This window comes from Oscarella lobularis, chromosome 8 (genome assembly GCF_947507565.1).
Source record: "Oscarella lobularis chromosome 8, ooOscLobu1.1, whole genome shotgun sequence".
Classification (NCBI taxonomy): Eukaryota; Metazoa; Porifera; class Homoscleromorpha; order Homosclerophorida; family Oscarellidae; genus Oscarella; species Oscarella lobularis.
In genome coordinates this window covers 2771513-2786796 of record NC_089182.1, presented here as the reverse complement: position 1 = coordinate 2786796, position 15284 = coordinate 2771513, and the positions used below count along the sequence as shown (strand labels likewise).

The 15284-nt window shown below is 44.2% G+C and overlaps 4 protein-coding genes and 1 long non-coding RNA gene across 5 annotated transcripts; 2 read left to right on the top strand and 3 right to left on the bottom strand.

Moving 5' to 3' along the window:
- Window positions 1-230: 230 nt before the first annotated feature.
- LOC136190195 (uncharacterized) lies at window positions 231-5751 on the top strand. The gene is made up of 22 exons (XM_065978291.1): window positions 231-402; window positions 462-1169; window positions 1240-1476; window positions 1532-1603; window positions 1655-1714; window positions 1768-1845; window positions 1905-1976; window positions 2028-2099; window positions 2149-2232; window positions 2287-2355; window positions 2419-2490; window positions 2544-2615; window positions 2667-2738; window positions 2793-2858; window positions 2912-2980; window positions 3033-3104; window positions 3158-3229; window positions 3276-3356; window positions 3412-3474; window positions 3533-3735; window positions 3788-5536; window positions 5583-5751. The coding sequence occupies exons 3-22, from the start codon at window positions 1295-1297 to the stop codon at window positions 5699-5701; spliced, it is 3399 nt and encodes a 1132-aa protein (XP_065834363.1). The 5' UTR covers window positions 231-402; window positions 462-1169; window positions 1240-1294; the 3' UTR covers window positions 5702-5751.
- Window positions 5752-5772: 21 nt separating this feature from the next.
- On the top strand, window positions 5773-7184 carry LOC136190206 (uncharacterized). Its single transcript, XR_010670520.1, has 4 exons — window positions 5773-6300; window positions 6384-6537; window positions 6599-6855; window positions 6942-7184. It is a non-coding gene; the product is annotated as an uncharacterized lncRNA (long non-coding RNA).
- Window positions 6182-8941, bottom strand: LOC136190196 (receptor-type tyrosine-protein phosphatase F-like). The gene is made up of 10 exons (XM_065978293.1): window positions 8755-8941; window positions 8406-8708; window positions 8041-8352; window positions 7756-7979; window positions 7631-7697; window positions 7473-7579; window positions 7206-7419; window positions 7049-7154; window positions 6601-6995; window positions 6182-6548 (listed from the first exon to the last, which is right to left on the bottom strand). The coding sequence occupies exons 1-10, from the start codon at window positions 8855-8857 to the stop codon at window positions 6250-6252; spliced, it is 2130 nt and encodes a 709-aa protein (XP_065834365.1). The 5' UTR covers window positions 8858-8941; the 3' UTR covers window positions 6182-6249.
- LOC136190122 (hemicentin-1-like) lies at window positions 8877-13790 on the bottom strand. The gene is made up of 15 exons (XM_065978199.1): window positions 13736-13790; window positions 13124-13591; window positions 12658-13071; window positions 12159-12605; window positions 11836-12105; window positions 11508-11786; window positions 11162-11452; window positions 10825-11112; window positions 10488-10769; window positions 10140-10436; window positions 9809-10090; window positions 9485-9748; window positions 9123-9425; window positions 8940-9066; window positions 8877-8901 (listed from the first exon to the last, which is right to left on the bottom strand). The coding sequence occupies exons 1-15, from the start codon at window positions 13788-13790 to the stop codon at window positions 8877-8879; spliced, it is 4092 nt and encodes a 1363-aa protein (XP_065834271.1).
- Window positions 13791-14027: 237 nt separating this feature from the next.
- Window positions 14028-15284, bottom strand: LOC136190202 (uncharacterized). The gene has a single exon (XM_065978300.1). It carries the CDS (start codon window positions 15232-15234, stop codon window positions 14164-14166), a length of 1071 nt encoding a protein of 356 aa, XP_065834372.1. The 5' UTR covers window positions 15235-15284; the 3' UTR covers window positions 14028-14163.

Genomic DNA, 15284 nt, shown 5'->3' with positions numbered 1-15284 from the left:
TCCACCCTCAGCCGCAACTGAAGGAAAATCGGTGTGCACTTCGCTTTTGAACAGCGTAGCCCCGCCCAGCGCGCTCATTGGTTCGTTGGGGTCACGTGGGACTCAGCTAGCGCTCTCATTGGTTCTACCCGCAATAGGTGCGAATTCGTAAACCGGTTTGACCATTGATTGCATAACATAACGCCGTTAACGCGTGAACTTCAAGATGGCGAAGAAGAACCTCGTGGTCGACGCGGAGCTCAAAGGACGAGAGAAGGACTCCAACGAGTCAGGAAAGGAAGAAGAGAAACGAGAACGGGCGTGGAATGAAGCGCGCGGCGGCGATTGGAAAATCCTAAGCGTCTACAGCACAGCACGTACAGCGTTTCGATTGCATGGGTCGCCGCGAAGCGATATCGAAAGGTATTTCGATAGTTCGATGCACAATAAGTTCGATTTGCCTTCGATTTTTTATTTCGTAGCGCACGTGTCGATCAAAGATGTCCGACGTCGAAGAAATCGAATCACGGTCTAGTATCCGTGATCGAATAGAGGAAGAAAGAGACGCTCAGCTGACGTAAAAGGGTCCAATATGGCCCTGCGAAAAAGAGAAAGAAGCTCGATCGCCTCGCATCTGCAGTTCGAGGCGACTACGGAGACGATTTTCGAATTTCGAGTTCGTGCGAGCCGGAAGACGACGATACACGGGTCCAAGATTAATCCACACCTCCAACTGTAGTATTTCTGCGATTCGAAGCGACGAAAAGAATCGCAGGAGATCCGTCTTAGGAAATCGACGAGTTTCGGGGCCTCTAGGTTACAAATTCTGGGACGAAACAGTCAGCGCCTTCTCAACGAAAAACGTGACCGTATTCGTGAAGAAAGCCTCAACACGCGTCGCGGGACGATGGAACGTTTTCTAATACGTAGTTTCTATTACGCCTATCAATCACTCTCTCTTTATCTCTACGTGAGACGGCTCCGATCTTCCTCTCTGTCTCTCGTCTCTGTAGACACTTAGTGTGTCTATCCAGACTGTCTCGCAGTCATAGAATACTAAATCGAAACTCGTTTACGCGGAGCCAGTCCCTATATATAGTCTGGGATCATTTCCAAACAAATTGGAGCGAAACCGAATGGTGATTAGGCTTATCTTAGAGATAAACCCCGGAGATCACATGCTATTCCGGGTAAACTCGGTCTTCGTTTCGACTTTCTATGGGAAAATTCTTCCCATGATTTCTTTCAGTGTTGATGTAGAGATAAAAAGAGAAGCTCGAGCGTTCACCCGCACCAGTTCCGTTCTTTGCTCCCAATGCCTCATCTCACGTTGCTGTTACTGCTTATTGTCTTCGCTCGTCTAATCCATGGCGGCGTTTATGGAGGCTGTCAACGGCATTGCACCTGTGAATTGAAAAGTGGACTCGTTGACTGCTCACGAAAGTCCCTTACTCAGTTGCCTCCCGCCGAGAGTCTACCTCAAAATGCGACGACTTTGTATAGAGCTCACTGACGTTCTGTTGCACAGCTAACCATTATACCCTGTGTTTAGCAAATTTGATAACAATGCGATTGACTATATAAGTCCAGACTACTTTTGGGATTTTCATGATTTGATGTCAATGTAAGTGAAATGATAAAAATAAGTATAGTAATAGTGAGTTTTTGAATATAGCTCGGGTGAATCTAACTACCTGTCAGAACCGTTTGTCTTGCCAGTCAATCTCGTGCATCTGTATGTGCTGACACTCTAGAATGCTGTTACTGTTTAACGATGTGAGCTTCTAGAGATTTGAGCAATAACCGTTTGAAATCAGTGAACGGTTTTTTTCAGAATGGAACCAAGTACAATAAACTAATCACAATGTAAGAAGCCTTATTGCGTTGGAGCCAGCAGGCAGATACAGATACTTACTATGCGGCAGAAAGCTGGGCTATAACAGCATCACGTATTTAGAAAGTAGAGCCTTTTCAAATATGTCTTGGCTCAGCATCTTGTAAGCATTAATTAAAAGAGAGCACAAGCAATAGTATTACTTTATATGTAGAATTTTGCATCAGAACAAGATTGAATTCATTGGCAGAGAAGGAATCAGTTATCTTCCACGCCTCTCTTTTTTGTACGCAGTTAACGGCAGGGTTTGATTGTACATGAGTATGTTTCCGTAGGGATCTTTCCAGCAACCGTTTGAAAAAGCTTACCAAATCAATGCTGATTTCTCTGGGATCTTGCAGCAAGGTTTCTGGTTGGTTGTAAGCAAAATTACACCTGTGGTCTAGTATACACGCGCGACTGGGAATTTCTAGCAATTTTCGTGACAACTTCATTAGCGAACTGACAGCTGATAGTTTAGATCTACCTTGCATCCCTCTATTGTAAGTCAACTGCAGTACTTTTTATGCAGAACAAAATGTTGACTTTTTTGCTTTTGAGTGCAGTGGGTTTCATTCAAACTTAATTGAAGCAGTTGATCATCGAGCTTTTCTTTCGCTCTCCAGTCTATTGGCTCTGTAAAGTTTGCTGCTGACGCAGGCACTCCGTTTATTTTTTCCGTTTTGTGCAGAGATCTGTCCAATAATAAAATCAGAACTCTCCCAAAGAACACATTTAAAGCTCAATCAATTATCTTTTCTTTGTAAAAGCACAATCAATGAATTACAGCCTATTTATGCTTTCTTTATATTAGGGATTTGTCGTACAACCAATTAACTTCGCTGGATGGTAATCTTTTTCAAAGGGGGGCAGTCGTTCATCTGCTGTACACCTTAGTCATTGCTAAGCTCTATAACCTGCTGATTCTTCTTTAATGCAGATATTTATCTAACAATAGTATTTTCGTCCTTGACACGCTACTACAAACAATTCAAGTCAACATTTTGTACGTCTTATCTGAATAAAATGAGCTGATTTATACAAACGAGTCTATTTAAGAGACGTTACTGGAAACCGTTTAGAAGAATTACCTGCTGCATTTTTAAACAGACCGTTTTTGCGCGAAATGTAAGCAATTGTAGTAGTTATGCACTCTTTTGTAACTGCGTTAAATATACAGACACGCTTCGTTCAACAGAATTAGGGCTGTGAGAGCTGCAACGTTCAGATCTTTGATCAACTTGGAAGTGCTGTACTACTGTATATTTAGTGTGCGAAAATTGTTTGTAATACTTCAATTAACAGAAATCTAATTGGAAATAATGTCACAATGTTTGAAGATGGCGCGTTCTCAAATTTTGCTCGTATAAAACAAATGTAATGTAGCATTACCATAAAAAAGTTGATCTAAAGAATGCTATAGTTATGTACAAGACAATCCACTTCGTTCTATTCCAAGAGACGCATTTGCGTTCTCTTCTTCGCTCAGTCGGAGTACAGCCATGTAACCTTAATTCTATTATTTAATTAATTAATTAAATGTCATGTACTTGTATTAGCTACCTCAATTGTTCTGTTGCAAAGCAACTGCAATTGCCACCGTTCTCAAACACAACTCACGTGTATGCAGAATATTTAGTATTTACGTTTGTGGTTGTTTTACGTTTTTTATAAAATTAGATACTGCGTAACTAAAGCCACGAATCTGACTCTCACAACATCATCCGTAAATGCTTTGTATTTGTCTGCAATGGGATATGTTTGTCAAGAAAAATTTTCAAATCAACATACAATGGCATCAGCATTTTGTACTCAATGTCCAATAGGAACATACGGAGATTCAATTCACTCAAAAAAAAAGACCTGCTCTGCTTGTCCACCAGGTAGAAATTTTACACTCTCGTTATAATGAATTGATTCAATTACGTTTTAAAGGAGGATTTTATCAAGATACAACTGCACAAAACAAGTGTTTATCCTGCGGAAATGGAAAATACGTACCTTTACATAAAAGCCCCGGCACAAGCGCGGCTGACTGCATAGTTTGTCCAGCAGGAACAAACACCACCGATGACGCTCATTACCGTGCTTGCTTCTGTTTGGAAAATCATTACAGATTTAATCGGTTTGGAGAGTGTCACATGTGTTCTGAGAACGGACAGAAATGCTCAAACGATTATCTTTCTGTTAGAGCCGGTTATTGGATGAGCTGGAACATATCCAATGATTACAATGGAACGCAGCTCGAGAATGAATACGCACACTTCGTCGAGAATTTGAAGATACGAAGTGATAATTATCCTCGCACAACCATCGAATACACCAAGCCATTTCCTCGAATTCATCGGTGTCCTATTGAAGACAGTTGCAATGGGAGTGATAGCCAAAGAGCGCGAATACAACAATCAGACATGTGCTCACGCGGCTACGAAGGCATTCTATGCGCCGTGTGCAAATCGTCATATTATTCTTGGTTTCAAAAATGTTACAAATGTCCACATGTATGGAGAACAGCTCTCCAAATAGTGGGCGTTATCGTACTCGTGATCGTAGTCATTCTACTTCTACGCCTCGCAGAGAAAGCTCAGAAAATCGGCAAACACAGTCTAGTCGATCACATGGCAGCAAAAATCAAAATTGTCGTCGGATTTGGTCAAGTAATGTCCGGAGTCATTCAAGCGTTGGCTCGTGTACCGTGGCCACAAGTGTTACTGTCATTCGGTCAATATCTGAAAATCATTGAGCTGAACGTCATCGCAGTAGCAGCACCGTCGTGCTTGGCTAACTCATTGAGACTCAATGCGCTGACAACACCAATATTCACCGTCTGTTGTCAAGCAGTTCTTGTATGTATGATCTGGACGTACTATGGAATCAGATACATTGCTCTCTCGAAATGTCGTAAACAGAGTTCTATGTCAGAGCGAAATGCATCGTCAGCTCAAAAGTCATGTCTTCGGAATACTTGGTTATTATTATTTGTATGTTATCCGGCGACTACAGCTCAAATAGTAGCCGTTCTACCATACAAACCGTTGACGTGTTTGAACATATGTCTATCATCAGATACAAACGAGCCATTTTGCAAATGGTTCTTGAGAGCCGACTTGAGCTTAGAGTGTAACTACGACGAATCTACGTGGAAGTCAGCGTGGATGATTTGCTGGTCACTGATGATATACGTCGTGGGACTTCCGATTCTAATGTTCGTCGGACTCTACTACAAACACAAACGCTTTGAACGAACAGAGCACAGTGATGATGAGATACTTCTCATACAGCCATCAGTTACTCTTCGTGACAATGTCATTGAATCACTTCATTTTCTGGACGAGAATTACGAGCCGAAGTTCTGGTACTGGGAAGTAGTGGAGGTGCTTCGCAAATTCGTTCTGACGTGTGCCATTCAATTTTTCGGTCAAGGTAGCCACTCCGGTGTAGCGATAGCGGCTATTCTGGCAAATATTTTCCTACTTCTTCACGCTCAATTTCAGCCAATCAAAAGAAAATCTGAGCACCTGTTGCAATTACTGTCGTTGTTCGTCATATCTCTAAATTTAATGCTGGCAACTCTCCTAGTCCTATCGAGTCAAAAGGAGAGCAGTGCCACCAGTTTGACCGAGCAAAATGTATTCTCAGTCAGTTTACTCGTCGTGAACGGGCTCTTCATTCTCTACATAATAGGTAAACTACTGAATGTGAGTTGAATTTGTAATAAGGTACAATTTAGGGAAGATTGCACTTCAATTGATATTGTCGTGTAAAAGAGTGAGGGAAAGTCGTCAGAAGTTCCAGTTCAGCGATTTTCTGGTGAACTTCCTAAACGGCCATTCATCTTCGGTGCAGTAATTTTGAACCTACGTGGCACATGTATGTCAGTAGTTGTGTAGTTTTCGTCACATATTGCTATCCCGGATGTTTGTTGGCTCTCCTTCGTCGGGCGTCAACTCGCGACCTTTGCGCTCGCGTCAGTCTCGCCATAGGCATCCTGTGGTCTCGCCGACATCGTCGCCGTCAACGCCGCTTTCGCCGAGTTAGCCGACGCCGCTTTCGCCGAGTTAGCCGACACGCTCTTCGACCACGTGCTCCACGAGCGACCCGCACAGCGACGCAGCGACGATCGAGCGCCTTCTGCACCTACCTATCGTTCTCATCGAGTGCGCGCTGTCCTGCGAGTCGTCGCACTCGACGCCACCATAGATTAGAAGGGGATTCGACTCATCGGAGACTTTTCGAGAGATCAGCATCCCAGAACTCAAGGCAACGATCCATTTAACCGCGTATACTGTACAGGTAAGAACCGATAATCATAATACATATATTTCCTGTGCTAGAGCGGAGATTACGCTACGTGAGAAAAAAAGATGAAGACTACGTCACTAAAATTTCTCATGTCTCTAATGCAACGAATACAACGGACCGAAGACGGACAAACAAATAATGAATGAGTGAGATGATCCACCCACTTCTTCGTAAACGGATTCATCTTGAGCTTTCTTCTCTTCCATCTTTCCTAATCCTCCGTAAACAGACGAAGCAGTCATCCTGAAATCGCTCAGATTCCCCTCGTCACTTCCACTCACATTCCTCGTCATCTTTCTCTTAGTACAGCAATACACAATGAGGGAGAGAAGTATTCCCGCTGCCAGTCCGCCAAGAGAACAGCCAACAGCCACTGCAATTATGTTAGTACCGTCTAAAAACAACCACTTAGTCTATGAAACGCTGAAACCACCTCTTCACCAGACCTTGATTGCTGATCACAGGCTCTGCTGTACGTGCACAAGTAGTAGTAGCACATGGCGCACAAGTACAAGGGGCACATGTACTTGTACTTGTACATGTTCCTGTAGTGCGAACCGTGAGCACGTTGCTGACACTCACCAGAGAGGGGTCCGTTGCGCTGTATACTCGCAACGCATATGTGTACGTTGTGCCGGATTTCAATGGCCCATTCTCGAAACCGTTTCGACTGAAACCGTCTCCCAGAATGAATTCATTAGGTACGTCCTCGCGAGAGTTGAATCTCGCCGCCACGTAGATTGCTCCAGTGGGCAAATTAGAAGAATATTTTGTATTGCCTTTGTAGTTTTCAAAATCGACCGTCGTCTCAGGAGATTCAGCGGCCAGTACATCTATTTGACTAGAACGACAAAGACCTAACCTAATTAGCAGAGTCAAATTAATCTATGATACCCAATTTTTCCGTTTCTTTCAGAGGGCTTGACCAAAGTTATTACGGCAGCAGTTTCTGTCGCTGTCAAAGTCGGACATCCCACTGAAAGAACAACCCTTACAGGGTCTAAAAGCAAGAGACCACAATTACAAATAACTTGACTACTATCAAAAATACCATCTGGCAACGTTCTCCTTCCAATACTCGCGCTTATCGTTCCTATTCCTTTAGAGGTACTAGCTGCAATAGAGAACGTCCATTCCGTGTCTGGCACCAATTTGTTGACAGTAAAGCTCGTCATAGGTGCATCAACAGTTCGATTGGAATCCATGTTGAAAAATTCTTCATTGTCTCCTTGTCCTTTGTATAACTTCTGGGCTGAGTAGAAAATCTAAAACAAAGAGTCGTTGATATAGGACAAGGAAACTTTAAAACTGAATTCACCGTGTATTTGATAATAATTCCGCGAGTATTTGAAGGCGGTGTCCATTGAAGTGACACACTTGTTGCATCGGAGAATGCAATCCTAACATTTAGAGGAGCACTTGGTACTGCAAAAGAAAAATTTGAATAAGCCATTCAAGACTACGAAGAGAACAGACCTCCTTCGCTCGTTCTTCCTTCTATGGGATTGCTGAGCGGGCCACCTTTAATGGTGTAAGCCTGAACCTGTTAATTAATAATCCCTCTATTAAACGAATTGCGTTTATTGTGTCATCTAACAAACCCAGATGGTGTAGGAAGTGTAGGGATCCAAATTATCAAGAATCACGCTCGTTATGTCTCCAGCTGTCCTGTTTAGCTTCTCGCCGCCAACGTTTTTTTGCTGATAGAATATGATATAATTTCTGATAATCCCGTTTGTATCTGTCGGTTCTTTCCACACAACTCTCAACATTGATGTGCTGTCGGGAATAGCCTCTGATTGCACATTCAAAGGCACACCAGGAGCTGCACCAGAAAGATCGCACTAGATACATCTACATCAACAGAATCAAACCTCGAAGCTTACCGTCTTCGCTGGTAGTAACTGAGAAAGCGCTACTTTGTTGGCCGATTATCTCTGTTCCAAATTCATCAACATTCACAGCCCGCACGTAAAAATTGTAGCGAACGTATTTTCTCAATGATGGTATCACCCCTGATGTAATTTTTCCACCAAACTCCTCGTATGGTGGCGTTGCTCGTTTGGCTCTTCCTTTATCTTCGTAATAAACTCGGTAATACTGAATAATTCCAGCTGGTTCTGCCGGCAGATCCCACTGAGCAAAAACAGCTGTCGAACTCAGAACAGTAACGACAAAGCCGAGTGGAGGCGAAGGAGCTAAAAATAATTACGTATTAGCACCAGGTAAAGCAATTGAAAATTAGACACACCTCCAGCTGTGGTGTTTCGGATTGCCGGTATTGTGCCCTGTGCTGGGCCTTCAACATTTGACGCAATGACGACAATTTCGTAGTTTGTAAAAGCCTTGAGATGAGAAATCGTTGCCGTAAATGTGCCGTTGTCTAGCACATGGGCAGTTTCGAAGGCCGTAGTAGATCCGGAGAGTCTGTAGTTGATTGTGTAGTTGAGTATAGGACTACCACCATTATACGGTGCAGTCCACGAAATCGTAATACTAGAGGCGTTTCTTTGTAGAACTGTTACGTCATGTGGGTTGATTCTTGACGGGGGTCCTAAAGGTCAATTCATATTCAACTAGAAAGCGAATGCAAACCTTACCTCTGACAATAATAGTTGTTGTTCTTGAATTAACACTTCCAGCAGGATTAGAGGCGCGGCAAAAGTAATGCCCAGATTCTGACGTATTGGCATTACGAACCATTAACGTTACCTTTCCACTTTCACGTGTAATCTGGTAGGCATCGTCTGCCACAACCTTCTCGGCATTGGAAGACGAATCTAGCGGCGTTTTAACAAAGTCAACTAAAGGAGTAGGATTTCCTAGTAGTGCAGTGCAGGTCAACTTGAAAGACCCTCCAATAAGAACGACTTGGCTGCTGCCATTGAAGTCTACAGAAAACGACGGTTTATCTAAAAACAAATGCATTGAAATTATTTAGAGGACGATCCAGCGTTGCATAGCATACAGTAGACATTGACGTAAGATGATTTCGACATCGCTGGATTGGTGCTGTTGGTACGGCATCGATAGAACCCCGACGCAGATCTGTGTATTGATGAAAAAGTAAGATTGCTTGAAATTGACCGCATCACTTTTCGAGACGTAGACGTCAAATTTCCATCAACGTCGCTGTAGGACTGATTATCATCTGATTTTTGCCATACGATGTCGTTCGGCGGAGGATATCCAACAACCCTGCATGACAACGTAGCCGCGCTTCCTTCAAACGGACTTTCGCCTTGAGGATCCAAAATGAAGTGATCCCTGACTGGTGAAAAAACGGACCGGTGCACACGAACAATTTTAAAACAAGTACTGGATGCTTACTAGTAATAATAGCTGGATTGGATGATACGTAGCACGTGTAATTTCCTCCATCATTTTCATCGACGCTACTTACGTTGAACGTGCTGGTAACGAATGCAAGTTCTGTAGAATTTGTCGATAACGATGATGACTGAATGGCGCCGTCTTTGTGCCATTTAATAGAAGAAGATACAGCCGGGAAAGACGATACCACACAAGTAAGCGAAAGCCTTGTTCCATAGGCTAAATCTTGACTCTTCGGATCTGTAGTCACTCTTGAATCAACTGTACATGAAAGAAAATATCGCCTATCTGTCACCTCCACACAAATTGCGCACTACTTACAATTCAAATTGACGTTAATTGATCCGCCATCTCCAGCGCTGTTCGTGGCACTGCACGTATACACTCCTCCATCCTTTAGCGCCTCCACCGTCATCCGGGTGAGAGTACTGGTACGATTGACACCTCCTGCCGCTGAGACAGAAATGCCTTTAGTCACAGGCTGTCCTCGAAATGTCCAAGTGATTGTTGGCAAAGGATAGCCTATAGCAAGACAAGTCAGGATTTCGGATTGTCCCCATGTTCCGATTCGAGAAAACGATTTTGTGACAATCATAGGCTTTACTAAAGACAACATCTTTGTTTCTCTTCAACAAACACTGCAAACAAATACCTGTCACATCCACTGAAGACGTTCGTATAATGCTGCCTGGCGGCGCTGTATTTGTTACAGTGCATTCATATGAGCCAGCTTGATCAATATCACTTCCCATCAGCGTGATTGAGCTCGTTTTCTCTCGCTTAGAGTAATCTGTACTGTCTTTGCCTGCTATCTGATTTACTTGACTTCCAAGTGTCTTTTTCCATGTAATAGAAGGTATAGGATATCCCGTGCCACTGCAAGTCAGTGTCTTCGTTTTTCCTGCTTCTAATATTGTTGGTTGTGGTGGAACAGATATAACACAAGTGACTAGAAAAAAGCAGTTAGAAAAAGACTCATTTGTTATTTGATCTAGCTCACTTCCTAGCTGAGCATAAGATACGATGCTGAAAGAGCCCATCTTTGCTACGCAAGTGTAGTTACCTCCCTCTTCAACTGTTATTGATTGAATAGGATCGCTAACAGTCCACGAATTTCCTGAATTTGGGATCGTTTGAGTAAGAGATGCCTTCACTTTTCCATCCAGTATCAATTCTCCACTAGTTGGGCGGGGATTGGCTGTAAATGTACACGCAAATGGACGGTTTGACGAGCTACCAGGATGAAAGGCTCGAGACGGAAACGAAGTGATGCTACCAAGAACTAACGGAAAAAATTACGAAGTATTCTACTGTATATGACCCCACAAGTCTCTTACTTCCAACAATCGCTTTGGATGAAGATACAGCATCTTGATGACCGGCAGTAGGCCCAGCCTTACAGTAGTAATTCGTTGAACCGTCACTCAGCTGAACGTTCATCAGAGTCAGTGAACTGGTCGTCACTCCATTAGCAGTAGACGTAGAAACCCCGTTGCTTATATTTGTGCTGTCTTTGTACCATTCAATGACCTTAGCTGAAGCTCCTGTTGCTTCACAAGAGAGAATCAGCGTATCTCCCACCTTTCCATACTTATTCTGGGGATCTGATGTAAACGTAGCATCCACTGAAAAGAAAATAAACGTGTAAAAATAAAGAAGTCAACATCATCTTACCAGTGACAGTGAGAGTGAACGTCGATGTGCTTGATCCTGCTTCACAAGTATAAACGTTTCCATTTTGACTGAAAGATACCGCTCCTAGCGTCAAATTTCTTCCGCTACGATATGATAAGCCTCCTACGCTGTATTCATTAGTGGTTAGAGAACTGGAAACAGTGCTTCCTTTAAGCTTCCAGTTGACGGAAGGCTTAGGATATCCTTCAGCTTCACACACAACTGGGTCAACAGTACTACCATCAACAACAGACCTCGTTGACGGAACTAATTTGGTGACTTTTAGACGTACTAAGAAAACAATGTAAATAGATACATCGTAGACAACACGCCATTACAGGCTTACCTGATATAATAGCTTGAGTAGAGGCATCATTTCCTATTCCATTGCTTGCTGTGCACTTGAACGTTCCACCGCCATCTGCCCCCTTTTGATTTGTCACGTCAATGATTCTCGTTGCTATGCCAGACTCTACTGTAGGATTTTTTGCGGTAAATGAACTTCCTGTTGGAGATGTCCACGTGATCGTTGAAACTGGAAATCCGCTTCCGGAACAACTCAACATTGTGTTTTGCCCATGATTGACAGTCTTGTCCATCGGCGACGTAGTAATCATCGGAAAGACTAAATTGCAACTGCAAATCTAAAAACACCTACGTACCCTAGATAGTACCTGATACTGTGATTTCTTTTGTAGCGTTAGAAGTTCTTCCATTGTATGCAATGCAACTGTATTTGCCTCCTCCGCTTCCTTGCACATCAATTGTGCTAGTGACAGTCACTCCAGTCTGAGTGTGAGTAGCTGCACTAACAATCTGTCCGTCTGGCCCAGTCCATTCTATATTTGGAGTAGGACACCCGGTTGCATTACACGTCAACTTTGCCATGCCAGAAGCGCTTATTGATATATCATTGCTTGTTCCAGATGAAACAGGATCTGACCCTTTGTGCAACAAAACTTACTTCTGTTTTTTTTTAAAACTATTGTAGCTGTACCTGCGCAGTCAAAAATCTGAACTTCACACAATGATAACGATGATGTTGCCTTGTTTGATGCTACAATGTAGACGTACTTTCCAACTGGTTTACTGGCGCATGTCACTTGAATAGTTGATACGCTTCCTGGCGATGGATTGACCCACGGTGATCCACACATCACATTGTCTTTGCCTGAATTAGTCGTCTTGTTTCCGACGTAGACACTGAATCCGTTCATTTCACTCAATGCCGTGCTGTCTGGCAATGGAGTGATTACAACCAGTCCAATTGCATTTGCTTCCTTTGACTGTAGACGCCACCATGTTCCAGGCTGCTGAGCGGAACGATAGCAAGCATTTCCGTCAGTTTGAAAACTGTTATCAATAGCTTTTGACGCTAGTGTTGACGCATTTATTTCGCTCAATGCAGCTGCTGCTGATGAACTGTAAATATCAAGAATAATGCCTAACAGAAGAAATAAGAAAATACACGTTACTATAGAATAAATAAACCGAACCATGGTAAAGTAGTTGTACTTCACACACTTCTAATTTTTTATTGGAAAGGCCGATACTGATGGTAATGTCAGTCAAAAAAGACGCAGGCCTTCTTGTGAAAACTTCATTTCCATTTGAAGTAGAAACATGGTCGAAGACTCTGCGATTGTCAAGTCCATTATTTGACAGATGACTTCCAGCATATTCTTGATAGGTCACACCAGAATGTACATTCATATACAGCTTATAGTCCAGCACAAAGATTGGCCAAGGAAGACGAACACTCAATGACTGAGGAGTAGAAGTGTCATTCGTTGACGCACACGTTCCAGTCTTATCATCAATGGCAAGGCTTGATGGCTTACTTGGGTCATCTCCTGGTCGAACAATATAGTACTCTCCTTCGTACGTCGCGTAAGTAGGCCCAGAAGCGACTACAAAATAAAAAACGTTAGAAAATCTTACAAGCACATTTGCAAGCCTTGCCAGCAAAATTGATGAAGATTTCACAGAGTGCCAAATATGTTGCCGTAGATGACTGAACAATTACGTGAATATACCGTCCTTCTGTGCCCGTGCACTGGAAGCGTAGTCGAGATTTGGTACCATCAAATGAACTGATTGCACTTCCACACCCCGTATGTCCACTAGTGGTGGAGTCACTGACGTCATCTACATAGACCGTAAAGCCATCCATGTCCTCCTTTTTCACGTCTAGCTGATGACTGAGACTGTCGTCTCGAAAGTCAATGTGCACCAAATTAATTGTTTGCTTTTTCCCCAGGTCTAATCTCCACCACGGATTCATTTCCTTTTTAGAAACAAAGCAGTTGGACCACAACCGACTGCTAACTCTGTCGACAGCCCACTGAGGCACAAACTTGATTCCTTCATCCTCGAGCACACTCGACGAAGACACTGTCGCACTCGAGTAGATATCAATCAAAGGATTATCTGCACGAAAGGGTTAGCCTCGTACACCAGGCCTTCCCTCGTGCGAGAGTAGCGCCGCGCATCTCTCTTAGCGCGCGGGGGAAGTCAGGCTTCAGCCAGCTTCAGATGGCTTCAGCCTCTTGTACCGTAGTATCTGATGCCTACCTGTGGATGCAACGAATCTGTTGCAGAAGAAGTACAGCCAAAGAACGAGACGCATCCAGGAAGAACAAAGGGACTTTCCAACACGCAGGCGTAAGTACACCACAGAGGAAGGCGGAGCATCTTATGATTTTTTAACATTTATCATAATCTGCTACAAATTTGACTTCATTTGTTTCAGTGGGAGTGTAGGTGACGTTCTTGTGAGACTTTTTCTGTGTGACCCATCAATCTGAACTCTTCAGTTGGAAACTCGAGTCGAGTAAGTTATTTGGGCGGTTCTGAGCTCATAAACTAGACTTAATTAAAGCCGTGTTCTTGCTAAACAAAAGATCCGCACTAAAAAAGGCTAACTTTACTAAATCAATTATAATTAAAAACGTACATGTATCAATACTATACTATCTCTAATACTAAAAATCCGTCCTTTTTCAGCAAGAAATTTCAACGTATTTCTTCTTCTTTAGAAGCGCTGCTTTTGCCGGATCGCCGTGGTTCTCACTCCCTTGACGTGACGGCTCCTGCGACGACGACTCGTACCACTCTCTATGACCAAGCGACGGCAACGGCAACGGCGGCGGCGAAGAATGAACATTTCCCGCCGTCGAAACCCCAGCAAGACTTCCATTGCTCACATTCGACGCGCCGTCCGGATGATTATCGGTACGACTCTCAAAATCGCCGAAAACATCCGAATAGGATGCCCCCGTAAACAGGGACCCCGTCTCCGATTCCGAAAGCACGCGTCGCGGCGTCCGAGTATTCGTCTCCTTGACGGCGTCGGCGGCAAAATCGATTTTATGAAACACCACGCCTTCCTCTTCCTTGACACTATACTTGAACAAATCCGACGTCTTGACGGGAGGCGTGCGCTCGTCTCCCGCCGCATTGGCGCGTTGAATGATCCGAAATCCGGGAAAGACGGGCATTCTCGCCGGAAGCTTCGTCGGTTCGCCGGCTTTTCCATACAAACCGGTCGCAGTGAGCTGCGAAACGACGTCGCGATCGGAAACGATGCTGTCCCTCTCCCCCTCCCCCTCCTCCAACGACGATATCGACGTCGATCCGGTGACGGCGTTTCGACTCGTCGCTCCATCGACGCGCACGTCATCAAGGTGGGCTTCCTCTTCCGCTCGCGACGATGTCGGCGCCGGCAGCGGCTCGGTTTGGCATCCGCAATCGCGTTTGAAGAATCCCGGACAGACGGCGATTAAATGCGAGTCGATCGTCGCCGAGCTGCGGCAGTCCGTGTAGACTTCGTATTGACGCAAGGCGACGCTGTCCTCGTCGGATCCGCCGCGACGCGCGACGACGACGCGTTTTTCCTTTTTGCGACGTCGCAGCTCCTTGCGCGCGCGCGACGTGATCTTCAAGACGACGATCGACGCGTAGGTGAGTAGGAGAAGGGCGACGAGAACGAATACGAGCGCCCACATCCACGTGGGGATCAAATGGAAGCCCGATTGGTCGTCGGAACGAACGTTGTTCGCACAGGGCTCCATTTTTTCTCGCTTCGACACTAGGATACGGCGAGTGTTTGATACACCGTTTG

Bases quoted from the DNA above. Each gene is read 5' to 3' on its own strand.
- LOC136190195 (XM_065978291.1), top strand. From the start codon at position 1,295: ATGCCTCATCTCACGTTGCTGTTACTGCTTATTGTCTTCGCTCGTCTA. The intron at 1,604-1,654 runs GTAAGTGAAATG...TTTTGAATATAG, and splicing joins TTTCATGATTTGATGTCAAT to CTCGGGTGAATCTAACTACC. The intron at 2,491-2,543 runs GTAAAGTTTGCT...CGTTTTGTGCAG, and splicing joins CTCTCCAGTCTATTGGCTCT to AGATCTGTCCAATAATAAAA.
- LOC136190196 (XM_065978293.1), bottom strand. From the start codon at position 8,857: ATGGTTCGTAATGCCAATACGTCAGAATCTGGGCATTACTTTTGCCGC. The intron at 7,420-7,472 runs GTGAATTCAGTT...TCTTTGTTTTAG, and splicing joins GAATTATTATCAAATACACG to ATTTTCTACTCAGCCCAGAA. The intron at 6,996-7,048 runs GTATCATAGATT...TTGTCGTTCTAG, and splicing joins GAAAGAAACGGAAAAATTGG to TCAAATAGATGTACTGGCCG.
- LOC136190122 (XM_065978199.1), bottom strand. From the start codon at position 13,790: ATGCGTCTCGTTCTTTGGCTGTACTTCTTCTGCAACAGATTCGTTGCA. The intron at 12,106-12,158 runs GTACAGCTACAA...TGTTGCACAAAG, and splicing joins TCAGATTTTTGACTGCGCAG to GGTCAGATCCTGTTTCATCT. The intron at 10,437-10,487 runs GTGAGCTAGATC...GCTTTTTTCTAG, and splicing joins ATCTTATGCTCAGCTAGGAA to TCACTTGTGTTATATCTGTT.
- LOC136190202 (XM_065978300.1), bottom strand. From the start codon at position 15,234: ATGGAGCCCTGTGCGAACAACGTTCGTTCCGACGACCAATCGGGCTTC.